Here is a 13,735-nt window from a genome sequence, read left to right as displayed (position 1 = left end):
TTAATATAAAATCTAAATAAATCTAAATTATATGGTGTCTAACCTCATAATCAAGTCTAAAAAGGATTTAAACTGGTCCAAATTGTTAGGTAATTGGCCTCGACATGAGAATTAATATATGGGTCCAAATTGTTAGCTGATCAACCTTCACATGAGAATTTTAAAAATGAGTCAAAATTATTAGGTGACTAATCTCGACATGAATTTTTTTTTAAAATAAATTAAAATTATAAGGTGACCAACCTTATCATGAAATTCTAAAAAATAGTTAAAATTATTAGATGACCAACATAAAAAAAAACGTCAAAAGAAAATTGTCATTGAACTAGCGGATTTAACTTTGAAATGGAGTGCTAATTGATAGAAAATTGCCATTGAATTGGTTGTTTTCTTAAGACAAAAGTGCCATTAGATTGGTGGATTTTTTTAAAAGAAAGTTACCACTAGATTGATGGGTTTTAAAAGGAAAAGGTCATCGGGATGGATTATTGAACCTTTTAAAAGGAAGTTGTCATTAGATTGGTGATCTTTAAAGGAAAATGACATCAAATTATTGGGCTTTTTAAAATGAATATGCCATCAAATTGGTTAGTTTTTTGAAAAATAAAAGTTGCAATGAATAAATGAGTTTTTATAAAAATAATATCGTGACTGATAAGTTTAAAAGTTATCTAATTGAGAGGTGACTAATCTTGTTATGAAATTTATATAATGGTGGGTCAAAATTATTAGGTAACCAATCTCAACATAAAATTTAAAATGAGTGTCCTAAATGAAATGTGTGAACTTCCTCGCATCACTTTAATAGCGGCAGCACATGCAAGAGACGCGCGGGGTGATTGAGTTGGACTGCGAACATTTCTGACACACACCAGTGGGATTGAGGAGATACATGGATAGTTATGTAGGTTACTATGTTAGTTTAATATGCCTTTTAGCCAATTGGTTGGTTACACATGATATATATATATATATATATATATATATATATATATATATATATATATAAAGGCTTAATTTATCTATTCATATAATATTATATTAATGAATTTAGAGTAAAGATAAAGTCCATGAGACAAAAATGTTTTGCAAAAGGGAATTATAAAGTTGTTATACTTATGTGATTCTTATTGCATCAAAGCATTGTTTCTAAAATGTTCATGGTTGATGCTCTTTTAAATATTGGATATTTATTAGAGCTGTAAAGACTGATACATATTATGTTCTTTTCTTTATAAAAGAAATCAATTTTTCTCATAAGCTGAGGTATAATGGATACCTAGAACTAATATGTAGGTGTTTGTTATAAGAAATGTACACTGAACTGACATACATAAGAATTCAATATAGAGAAATCACTTATATCTATGGCTCACGTGATGGTTGTGTAAGTGATTCTTAGACTTGAGATCACTATATCATCTTATATAAAGAATGACATGCTTTGATTTTATTCCATGCTGTCTTAATCAAGGTAACGAAAAGGCAAACATTGAGTATACCATAAATTATATGAAGGTACTTGAGTGATCAAGAAAGGATTCATCACTCTAGATGAATTATAAAAAATATCTATCTATTCTCAAATAGTATTGACAGAGAAATCCTTGGCCAATGTAGAATGAGATTTAAAAAGAGTTTCAAATCTTATTCAAACGATCAATGACTATTATGTAAAGAATAAACATAATTTAGCATGACAGACATAGTCATGCTTTAATATTAAATCGAAACATTATTGATGAAAGGATATTAATTACATTAAGAAACTAGTCACTGAAAGGTTAAGTGAAACCACTAATGACTTTTCTAATATTCGGAGGATCATGACACGTTGTTAAATGATGCACCTGATCTTCAGATATAAATTAATCAATTATTGAAATGATAATAAATTAAGTTATTTAATTAATTTATTTAGAATTATAATTTATATTTGGGTCAACATATTAGAAACCTAATGGGTCACACACATTAAAAACTATTAGTAAAAAATTAAAATGAGATGATTTAATTAAGTATGATTTAATTAAAATATATTTTAGAAGTTAAGGAATAAAATATAATTAATATAAGGATTATTTTTCTAGACCTAAAAAAATAAGGACATGATTGAGTTAATTTCTAAAATTATCCTGAATTAATATATGACTATTATTCTGGAGGAAAATTGATATTTTGCCAATTTATAGGATTTTTCAGATTTTTCTATAAATAAATAACCTATTTCTCTTATCTTATTTGGAGGGTGATTGTCTATTAGATAAAAAAAATTATATAAACACAATATTAGAGCTAACACTAAAAGCATAACAATCATTCTCTTTAAAATTGAAATTTAAAATATATTTTACAGGTGGTTCGTATGAATTATTATTGGAGGCTGGACAACTAGATAACTTGTAGTTTGTGACAATCCAGCCTTTAAAAAATTATTTAAAGCTGAAAAAAACTAAATTTTCAAGTAATATATCTTTAAACAACTCTAAATTTATCTAATAAAATTCTAGGGATTCTTATATAATTGTGTTTAATATTTACTACTATTTGTATGATATTTGAAACCCAATATACTCCTCTTCTCGTGCTTTCTTCATATACTGGTAATGTAAATCAACATCTTTTACGGTGGGAGATCGATGGCTTCGAAGAACAATGCTGCTGGTGTTTTTTTTCTCGACTGCCGCTATTTTTTTTGCCAATGTTTTGGGTTGTTGGAGCTGCTGTGAATGCCGCTGCTACTAGTGCTGACGAGAGACAATCTATTGGAGTGGGTGGTTGGCGGTTGTAGTAAGAATCCGATGGTGGCAACAGGTGCGGGAGGCTGAACAGTAGGTTTAGGGGACTGATGTTTTTTTTTGGCTAGCTAGGTATTTTTTTGCAAGAGTCCCCTCTCAATATTTGTATGTGTCTCCTAATTATATTTGCTGAAACCCTCCACAAAACAGGAAAAAAACTAAAAAAATAATGTTGGTCAATTAAATTATTTTCTACTTGATTACAGGTTTCTAATTAATAAAATTTTCTTTTTTTAATTTAATGTGTATGATCTCTTTTAATTATTTTTTTAATTCATAATCACCTTAGCCCCTTGTCCTCATTTTCTTTTTATTTCACTCCCTAAACTATTTAATATATATCATGAATATAAAATTAAATAAAAAAAATTAAGGGTAAAAAATAGGTTATTATGATGGATGGTGGTTGTGATGAGTGGTGGTGGTAGTCTTTGGTGAATATTATAAGTTGTAGTGTCAAGAAAAACATTTACCCTTCTCCACGAGGTTAAAACATTTTCTCCCTTTTCATGATATTGAAATATGTTTATTCAAATTAATACTATTTAGGAGTGTTTATTTTAAATTGAAGAATAGAGGAAAATATTTTCCATGAAATTATTTTCTTAAAAAAAATTATCAGTCTTAAAATGTGAGTTTAATTATATGTGCTGAAAATTTAAAATGTTAAATTTAATATGAAATCTCAGATTTTATAATAATTTTTGTAAGTTTGAAAACTACACCATGCGAATACACTCGAAAGAGAAATGCATGGATTATATGTTTTTTTATAAAAAACTACTTGGATTATGAAAGCGTTTAAAAAAATAATTGTATTCATGTTTTTTTTATATATTTATTAAAGTTATTTTTTGAATTGTTTTAATACATTAATTTCAAAAATAATTTTAAAAAATATTATTTTAATATATTTTAACATAAAAAATATTTTAATAAATAATAACGATAATACTTCCAAACACGCCCTATCATTTAAGTGTTCTAACTCTTGAAAAGCAACTGTTGATTCAAGCTGATACGACTAATGAGAAAAGACCATCTGTTAAAGTTGGATCCGAATATTTCTTTTAAGGATATGTTATTTAAAATAAATTATTTTTTCTTTACATGATTAGCTAATTTATTTTATCTTGATTAATACAAACTAAACATTTAATACAACCAACCCTCCATTTAAAAAGCAATTACAATAATTAAAAAGCCAGAAATAAGAAAAATAAAGTGAATTTCATCTTCATAAACGTATTTTCTGAACAAAAATCAAGAAAAAAAATATATTCCCTAGTGGATTAAAATAAATTATCAACAAATTCGTTTCATGTACCAAAACTGTTTTTCATTTATCTAATTTTCAATCTGCTTCCACATTAACTCAAGCACTTATCTTGAACACTAAATCTTGACTTCCTGACTTTTCTACATGTAATATCTCTGTCGTGTTTCTTTTTTCCATTTTCATGGACAATGGAAAAGCTATACCTGTATTATTTCCCTAATCTTCCCAATCTTTGCGCCCTTCTTCTGCATCAGAGTTCCTGGAAGCGATGACATCTGATAAAACATTTGCTGTTTGATGTCCATTTGGCTGTTTCACCTCCTTTATTTCATCCCAGTCATCATCCCACCCTTCATCCCACCCTTCAGTTGTTTCCATATTATTAGCTGAATGGGAGTCTGGCCGCTCCATTTCAAGTTCCTGATATGGGACTCCATCAACATGCGAGCTTTTTAGAAACCAGCAGCAGGCACATGCCCCTCCAGATATCAAAGCTATCAAAAACAAGTAGGCTCCGTATTTGGGGGATAAATAGGTGCCATGTCCAAAGAACGGCTCATATTTGACTTTTTGTTTCTTTGATCCCATTTCAATTGTGCACGAACCATTTACTGTGTTTAATATGATGGACGGACTTCCTTCAACATTTTCTGAGACTGATACCTGAACAAAGAATGCAATAGGACTTATCAAATAAAAGATAGAGACCAAAGATCAATATGTAGGAGATGCTCAATTGATTCTACAAAGGTTGTTTATGCATGAATCAGTATTTCTGCAAGTTAAAACCGGTTCTTTGTTTCCAACTCTATAGCCCAACCCCCCATTATATCAGTTGTCAAACAAGACTCCCAATGTATTCCCACCAAGACATGTCCCACTTCTGTAAAGCATAAATGCTAGAAATTAAACGAGCTGAACCTTTATGGCATCGTGTTTGGATAGTTGTATCTCTGGGAAAGTAACCTTAATATCTGTGATTGTAAGATTCACTTTCAAGATGCCCTCTCCATCATTCTGGACAAGAAGAAACAGTTCCCTGGATGCTACATAGGAAAAATAGAGAGCACTTCACTGTAAATTCAGTAAGGCATGAGGAATGATCAGTAAAGATGAAAAACCCAATCCAATGCATCATAAATCTAAGTGGACATGAGATTTGCAATGAAAGAATTGCAGCCTTGTGCTAAGAGTCTTGTCTCTAGTTTTATCAATACAAACATGACGTCATGATCATTAGCAAAAATTGCCATGTATTTGCTTTAGCAAGTAGTGAGAAAAGCTTTTTAAAGATTGGATTGATGTTTTTCCATTCAAAACAGAACATTGCACAGTCAAAGGCATACGAAAGGGAAGAAGTGATGGTTTGATGTTTTTCCATTCAAAACAGAACATTGCACAGTCAAAGGCATACGAAAGGGAAGAAGTGATGGTTATCTGACATTAGGAAGCAGAACATCCAGAATATAGGAATCTTGGAGTGATAGTTCTTCAAATTGGGTAGAAGAATGGATCCAAAGTGACTGGGGTTAGACAACAATAGGTATATCCATGAGTCATCAAACATCACAAATAAGATAATCCAATGTTTCATTTGTTCATTCCAAATGTTCTATTTAACTGAAAACAATCTCCATAATAAAAGAAAACCATTTCCCAAGAGATTCAATAGTCAAACTAAATCCATATTCTGTCAAGTCAAGCACAAATCAGTTCAATTAAGAAAAGTACAATATGGTTAAAGCAGGCAAGCTTGAAGGTAAAGCCAGATTAAGTCAATGCAAGAAGGAAAATTACAAAACCCTTATGGGGGAAGATGGGGCAGTAAAATGATTTGTCTGGCATGTATGATCATTTCTACTAATTTTAGCATTACAATGTTGTTTCCATCATGATTAGCAAAAATAAGCTCCTGATGCTCTCTCTGTTGGGAATTATCATTCACTCTTCAAAATGGTAGTGCAGACAATGTTGCAGGACAAGTTATAAATGCAGCATGTATCCAAATACTTTGGAAAAATAATGATTGTAAAACCAGGTGATTTCCTGACCTTATCGGTTTTATGACATTAAGATGATCTTCAACAAGCAAAGAAGGAATGGCATAAGTTGCCATCCCATGCAAACAAAAGGACTAGATTTACATAACTTGCTGAAAATGTTCTACTAGTTGATTAACATACTGTAGTAGAATATGAAATTAGAACTGTAAAGTGATGATTAGTTGAGACATTAAGATGATCTTCAACAAGCAAAGAAGGAATGGCATATGTTGCTATCCCCTGCAAACAAAAGGACTAGATTTACATAGCTTGCTGAAAATGTTCTACTAGTTGATTAACATACTGTAGCAGAATATGAAATTAGAACTGTAAAGGTATTACAAGAACATTTTTAGAACTTTAAGGTTGGTTTCATCGAACTCAAAAACTATTTATCAGGTGGATGAGAAAGTGGTCAAATTGAACTTTGGACGAGATCACAAGAATGTTTTCATAGAAAACAAATAAATCAGCAAGACCTAAGTTAGAGAAACTAGATGAAGCAGCTGCATCTTCTCAGGGGGAACAGTTGAGAGATAAAACATGAAGAAGAACACCTTCAAGTTTGAGAACCAAGATCGTTGTTCTAATTATTTCAAATCTATTTATTTGAATAAAAATTAACTGAACAAAATCAATATTGAGATATTAGGGCAACAAAAAGAAAAGAAAAACGAGAGAGAGAGAGTCGAGATTAGCAGTAGAGGAGTACTCACAGGTACTTGACGAAAGAAGGCAAGCAGTGAGGTTATTAGTGGAGTCCCGACATCCCCTTTTATCTATCGGATCGGAACACCTCTCCTTCGTTTCCATGTAATATTGAAATGGTGCAGGAATCGGAGAGCTCTGCAACAAAAATAAAATAAAATAAAATCTACATATTATTAAAAATTCTAAAATAAAAGAGAGGGAGGGAAATGGAGTTATCACCTCTGGAGATTCTTTTGTCATTAATTTCCGAGGTAATTCAAAAACCCAACCATCGCATCCTTTTCCCATTATGACACTCATCATCAACCCACGAAGAAGAAGAAGAAGAAGAAGATTCATTACCCTCTGATTACTCATAATCAATTGATTTACAGATAATTATTTCAGCTCGACACTGCTCCCTTCGCTTTTTCTTCTTCCTCTTCATCCTCTCCTCTTTTTAACTAGCTTCTTCTACAGGTCAAAGTCTATACTCGTTGACTCCGTCTCTCCTTTCTTGGCTCCTTCTCCCTTTCATTCTTCCTTTCACAATTAACTAATCCTCTACGGTTACTCGTACTGAGGCTGCTGCTTAGTTAGCTTACCCTTTCGCTTTCAAATTACTCATGTGGCAGTTTTGGGGTCCACAACGGTATCTTGAAGACGTCACCGTTTTTCTCATTCCGTGAAACGACAGCGTATCTGTGCCTATCTGTGTTTGGAATTAGATTTTTTTTTTCCTGAACCCTTGTCTGTAAATCAATGATCTATTCTCTTAATTCACTCTCTCTCTCTCGTATGGAAACAAACCCCCAAATTCCTTCAAATTAGGGTTTGATTTCGTCCATTTAAATCAAATAGAAAAAACAAAGAGAAATGTCAACAGAGGAAATATCTTTAGTTTCTCCACAAAACGGAATAAATTCACAACTACTCTTCCAAGACGATCCATTACGATTCAATTGCACCGGACCGCCTCCGCAACAACAGCAGCAACGCCGTGTCGGGGATCCCAAAACTCGGGAACTCACCGGTTTTATCGATGACAACAAGCTCTTCTCCTCAACCACTACTGCAACCGCCACTTCCACCGCCGGCTCCGACCGTTACTTTCCCTCTCACCACCACCACCACCAGGATTTCCCGAGGAATGTTTATCAGCGTGAACCGCAGGGAACTAGTGGAGATGATACCGACGGTGAGGATGATGAAGATGATGAGGAGGACGATGAGGAGGAGGTTGATGACGTAGACGGTGGTGATGGTGATCATGAGAATGGAGTTGATGTGCTTGTTGCTGCTATTGATTGTAACAGCAAAAACACTAACTGTAACAACAATAATTGTAGTGGAACTATTAGTAATGCTAGTAATAGTGTTCATTTGGACAAAATTGGAAATGGAAATGCAAAGCCCAAGCATCTTTCTTCTTTTGGTAAGTGGAAAGAAAATCTTTTTTTTTTTTCAAAGCTTTCTTTATTTCCGTCTTCTTTATTGGTGTTATTTGTTCTGGCTTGTTTAGGGATTAGTGGGGAAATGGTGAAAGATGGAATTGGTGGCGGCGGCGGCTTGGGGCAAACAGGGAATAATGCGGTGACGATCGCGGAGGCAGATGGGGAGATGTATTATTCGCAGTATTTGCAGGGGACGGGGGGGTCTGGTGCTGGTGGAAAGGATATGGGTGTGGAAAATGGCTGTGGATTTAGTGGAAGGAAGGAGGTTTCAGCATTTTCGAGTGAGTCTGGAGATTCTTTAAGGGCTATTTTATCGGACCCTGTTACGTAAGTTTTTGAGATTGATTGTTGAATTTTTTTTTTCTATGTTTGTATGCGATTTTTATGTGTTTGGCATGACATGGACTATTTGTGTTCGAATCAGAAGTTTTTGGAATATCTGTTTTGGCATGCCATTTTTTTATTCTACCTGTAAGCATGTTGCTGGCAAAGTTTTTACTTGTGCAATTTATTTACTTTGGTTTATGGATTCAGGGGAGCTTTAATGGATGACGCCATGATATTGCCTTGTGGGCATTCATTTGGAGCTGGTGGAATGCAGCATGTTATCAGAATGGTCAGTTCTCAATTGAAGGAATTTTTGGTATTTGAATAATTCATTGCAACTCTCTATCATAGGAGGTTTGAATAACTTCTCATACTGAGAAAGTACCAGATCAAAGAGTGTGAGAGAAAAGAGAGGGGGTGGGGGTTTTGAGCTTCGTTAATTGTGTGCCTTAATGAATTTTATCTGCAAACTTTAAAATTACTACAAAGCTTCAAGCTGCTTCTGTTACCTCCAGCTTTAGTCACTGTTACTATAAAGTTTCCTTCAGAAGCACTATAATGAAGTCTGGATATGTCCATATCGAACTGTAATTTTGGCTTAGTTGAGGCTCTAACACAAGCACTGCCTTTTAAGTGCGTCTATTTGCATGTTTGATCCTTGTAATTGGCCACTTTTCAATCTTATACCCTTAAGCAGTCCTTGTAATTTGATAGTTGAACTTGTACAGTTTTTTTTAACTTTTAATGGTAATGCATGTTTCTAGGTGCTGGTTTTTATAATAGTTGTATTTTATTGCTTTGGGCAAGAGCAAGCTACAAACCATGTCCTGACAATCTGTCAATAGTATCATAACTGTCTTCAAGGCCTTATGATCAACAATTAATGAAATAGCAAACTTTTGTTGGTCAGAGATAACACTTCTTGGACTTTCAAGAAGAGCAAGCTTGACCCTGTGATTGATATACTGGAATGAAGTATTTTTCTTCTTGTTGAATTGTCTTCCTTCCACTCATTTTATAACAACTTATATGAGATGTTTCTGCATTTTAGCTTTCTGCTTAGCAATGCTGAAAGTTGTGCGCCTCTGCTTGTTCTGTGCAAATGGTTTACTTTCACTGGACTCTGTTATTTTAGAAATCTACAGTTGTGTTGCATTCTGATCTCTCTCTCTCTCTCTCTCTCTAAGATGTTCTTACAGTTGTTATGATATGATTTTGATTTCAGTTTTATGCTTGCATTTTCAGAAAGTCTGCTACAGTTGTTCAGAGTCAATTTCAGAAGACTCAATAGCTCCCAACCTCTGTAAGTAGTAATTTGTTGTTGTTGTTGTTGAAGGTTGTAGGATTTTATGATCCTGCTTCCTACAAGAAAAAATCGCAGGCTTTGTATTTTTAAGCAGTGGCAAGATATAGGGAGTATATAGTCACTATGATAAAGAGAACTATGACAAGTTCATCACAGCTTTCTTTTTCTTTGGCTTTGCCTTTTCAACTGTTCATTTTGCTGCTGTCTATACAGCTCTCAGATATGCTGTCCAGGCATTTCAGCGGGAAGAGGAGTTACAATTTTATCGCTCATCCAAAAGGAGGAGAGAGAGGTTTGACCAGGTTTGTTCCCGTCAAGCCCTGGGTTTCCTTTTAACATAATTCTCTTTAACAAATGTCAATAGAATAGGAGCAGACTGCATAACAATGCATACCTTTCCTTTTCATTGCAGTCATGCTGAACTGCATGGTTCTTCCTCATCTGGAAGTAGATTTTCTCAATGAGATGTCTTCACTGTTGACAATTCAATAGCCTGGCATTTAAAAAACTGTGTCAATCACTGGGGATTTTAAAACCCTGCAACTCAGATACTTTATTTAAGTATTCTCTTATGTTTTAATTATCCACTCCATTTTTTTTTTTTTGTTTCCTCGGCAACCCTTTGGTTTTAGAATGCAGCAGTGGCCTCAACTTTTATAGCTTTTCTAAAATCGCCACTGTTTTTTCTCTTATAGGACAAAGGTGGTTATGGCGATTCAGGGGTCATGGATCCACCAAGGGGTAGAGGTGTGCAGTTCCCATTTGCTGTGACAGACCGGGTTATTATAAAGGTTGTTTAGCAAAGCTCCCAAGTTTTCCCTGTATGCGTTGTCTAGTAATCATTTAAAATTAACAATATGAATGGAAATATTCAGGGAAACAAGAGGACACCTCAGCGGTTTGTTGGACGGGAGGCTGTTGTGACAACACAATGCTTAAATGGATGGTTGGTCACTTTCTTGTTTTTCTTACCTTCAATTTTTGCATGTTTTAAGGTTTGGTGCATTGCTCAGGTCAATTCTATACTGATGTCGGTTGCTCTTTTCTTTCCCTTGAGAAGTAATACGTTTATCTTTTGTGGGCATTTTCTGTTATGTGACCAAGAAGTTTTATCAGACATCTGTGCATTGTTGATTTTGAATTTCTTGGCTGTCATTACATGCATATGGAGATACGTGGAACAAAATCTGTTTTGAATGAGTTAATACTTTGATTAGTACTGTAAATAAGTGAGTACATTTGCAGCTTGGATGAGATAACAGATATGGTGATGGATACATCTTAAATGGTGTGAAATGATTGAGCAAACCTCTAGTCATTAGGATTGAAGATTGTCTCAGTTGAGATTTCTGCACCATGCATGGTTGCCTGTTTGTATGAAAGGTGGTGGTGAGTAACTGATCCTTGTAACTAATACAAAGCCATTTACAGGTATGTAGTGAAGACGTTGGACAATGCAGAGAGTGTAAAGTTGCAGTATCGATCACTTGCCAAGCTTTCAGATGATCCATCTTCAAAAACAATATCAACCAAGATTGCCCCAAACTGGCTCTAGTCTTGCTTATACACAACCGAGGTAGCATTATTCTGCCTACACACCATAGCAGGTTGGTTTCCGATACTCAAAAACTAACTTTTCTTTACGCGATGAGTTTCTTGCTTGCAGTCCCTACTAGCCAATGTAAAGCCATGTAAATTATAGAAGCCATGATGCAAATGTAATTTTAGGAAGCATAGGATGAGAGTTAAAATGCAAACAATGTTATTTTTGTTTTGGACAATGACTGAGGCTGTCTGTATCTAACTAATGTTTGTGCACACATGATTATCCCATATCAAGCTTTGTTGTTCTGCCAAGTCTCTGTGCATGATGTTTAAATTATCCAGAGCAGCTGATCATTAGTCTGTCAGAACCAGAGAGATCCAAATCTCTTGCAAAAAAAAATATTAGTAAACGAGAAATTTGTGCTTTGGTCTGACTACGAGTCATGTACTATAGTGAAAAATATAATTAATATTTCTTCTGAAAAAGTTTACTATATTAGCACAATAATTAAAAGGAGAATTCAATGGAGCCTTTCAAGAAGCCCGTTGAAACTATTATGAGAGATCTTAAGAAGCCTTTTCAGTTTAGCAAGGCAATATTTTTTTTATATATATAGGAGAATTCAAAGTATTTTATTTATTTATTTATCCTTCTGTTTCCGAATGGTGGATAACAATCCACCAAGCTCAAGACTTCATTGGACTCAAAAGTGCACTTGGAGCACTTGTTAAGAGTCATCTAATGCTCTAATCAATTCACGTCTTTTTTTTTTTTAGAATTTATTGTAACCACTTAAAAACATTACCATATAAAACACACAATTATTTAATGTACTATAATTATCCTATATTTTTATTTAATATTTTATTTTCATTCATTTACTTAACACAATACATTAAAATAAATAAAAATATAAAGTCTAATAGAAATATTCTTATCATTTTTATTATTAATATTTGAAGAAAAATTTTATTTAAATTACACATCAAATAGAAAAATAATTAATGAATGAATTAATGTTAAGAAATTCTTGGAAATGCTAAATTTACCATTTCGTGTTAATTGATAAATTAATGTAATAATTAAATTACATTAATTTATCAATTAAAGTACGGGTATGGATTCAAAGTGGAGGTAACATCCTTGTGAGCTATTTTTTTATATATATAAAAAGTGTAAATTCAAAATATGATAAGTTGAGACCTCATTTGACTAATGTTTGGAATTTTTTTATTAAAATTTATTATTTCAATTATGAGGTGAAGATGTTCTAGATTAATATGATTTAACCTATTAGACTATTAAACAAGTCATGCACCTGGTTGGGTTTAACAACCTTTTTCTTGGAATCATTTATTTTTAATTATGTGATGTAATAAATAGACATATATAAGAAAATACTTGAATAAAATTTAAGGGGAAAAAAAAGAGATATTATTAAGGGGTATATAAAAAAAACATATGCTAATATACAAAAAAGAATGAGATAATCTTATTCAAAACATGTCAATTGAAAGAAATTTTATAAATATTACTCTAAAAAGTTTCTAAATGGATTTATTTTAATGAATACTTGTCGACACAAGCATCTCAAACATATTTCTAACTAATTTATTGTAATTAATTTAAATTTAAATTTAAATTAAATAAAAATAAATAAATAAAGTTAAAAGTAGGGTGGACGGTTGGGCTTTAAGTGGTCTAGTCCATCTAAGCTTCATAATATTTTTTTGTTTTGTTCAAGTATCGAACGAGATATTATCCATCATTTTTTTTTATAAAAAAAAACAAATGATGTGTTGTTTATATTTCTAGATTCTAACCACTAAAAAGATGTTAGAAAATTGACTAGTGAGGTTTTAACTAAAAAAAAAAAACATTTTCTCAACATGTTTTAACCTAAAATCACCTAAAAAAAACCTTTAGAATCTAAAAAAATAATAATTTCTCAACCCAAAATGACTAAATTAGTTAAGAAAAAAACAAAAAATTAAATAAAAAAACATTTTCTTTCTTAACTTCAATATACTTTTTTGTCATGATGAATGGAAAAAAAAACACTTAATTGTAGCTTCATTCCTCAAATGGAACTTATTGACACCAAAAATAAATTTTTTTATTGTTGTTATAATATTGACAACCAAAGATTTTTTTTCTTATTTTTTGACAACTTTCTCTTTTATTTTTTAAATTCAAAATATAAATGTAAACAAAATAAAGTTTTGAATCAAAATATATAACTATTAAATAAAAAAGATAAAAAAAAGGCATTAATGTACAGTTTTTGAAAACA

General features: G+C 32.4%; 2 protein-coding genes across 2 annotated transcripts; one reads left to right on the top strand and one right to left on the bottom strand.

The window, feature by feature from the left end:
- Positions 1-4,009: 4,009 nt before the first annotated feature.
- LOC118035980 (uncharacterized) lies at positions 4,010-7,383 on the bottom strand. Its single transcript, XM_035041651.2, has 4 exons — positions 7,050-7,383; positions 6,836-6,965; positions 4,999-5,123; positions 4,010-4,740 (listed from the first exon to the last, which is right to left on the bottom strand). Exons 1-4 carry the CDS (start codon positions 7,185-7,187, stop codon positions 4,294-4,296), a joined length of 840 nt encoding a protein of 279 aa, XP_034897542.1. The 5' UTR covers positions 7,188-7,383; the 3' UTR covers positions 4,010-4,293.
- A 174-nt stretch (positions 7,384-7,557) lies between these two features.
- LOC118035979 (U-box domain-containing protein 62) lies at positions 7,558-11,753 on the top strand. Its single transcript, XM_035041650.2, has 8 exons — positions 7,558-8,244; positions 8,332-8,590; positions 8,798-8,879; positions 9,836-9,893; positions 10,110-10,198; positions 10,592-10,687; positions 10,772-10,842; positions 11,328-11,753. The coding sequence occupies exons 1-8, from the start codon at positions 7,686-7,688 to the stop codon at positions 11,449-11,451; spliced, it is 1,338 nt and encodes a 445-aa protein (XP_034897541.1). The 5' UTR covers positions 7,558-7,685; the 3' UTR covers positions 11,452-11,753.
- The last annotated feature ends 1,982 nt before the right edge of the window (positions 11,754-13,735 follow it).

The sequence above is a fragment of the Populus alba genome, chromosome 19 (assembly GCF_005239225.2).
Source record: "Populus alba chromosome 19, ASM523922v2, whole genome shotgun sequence".
Taxonomy (NCBI): Eukaryota; Viridiplantae; Streptophyta; class Magnoliopsida; order Malpighiales; family Salicaceae; genus Populus; species Populus alba.
Note: the sequence above shows the minus strand (reverse complement) of the source record. Positions and strands in the feature narration are given on the sequence as shown.

What these genes read in the sequence shown, in the direction of transcription:
- LOC118035980 (XM_035041651.2), bottom strand. Translation starts at nt 7,187, where the DNA reads ATGAGTAATCAGAGGGTAATGAATCTTCTTCTTCTTCTTCTTCTTCGT. An exon ending in TGACAAAAGAATCTCCAGAG is followed by an intron (nt 6,966 to 7,049) that starts GTGATAACTCCA and finishes TTTTTGTTGCAG; the next exon opens with AGCTCTCCGATTCCTGCACC. An exon ending in CCTTCTTTCGTCAAGTACCT is followed by an intron (nt 5,124 to 6,835) that starts GTGAGTACTCCT and finishes TTTCCTATGTAG; the next exon opens with CATCCAGGGAACTGTTTCTT.
- LOC118035979 (XM_035041650.2), top strand. Translation starts at nt 7,686, where the DNA reads ATGTCAACAGAGGAAATATCTTTAGTTTCTCCACAAAACGGAATAAAT. An exon ending in CAGACCGGGTTATTATAAAG is followed by an intron (nt 10,688 to 10,771) that starts GTTGTTTAGCAA and finishes GGAAATATTCAG; the next exon opens with GGAAACAAGAGGACACCTCA. An exon ending in ACACAATGCTTAAATGGATG is followed by an intron (nt 10,843 to 11,327) that starts GTTGGTCACTTT and finishes AGCCATTTACAG; the next exon opens with GTATGTAGTGAAGACGTTGG.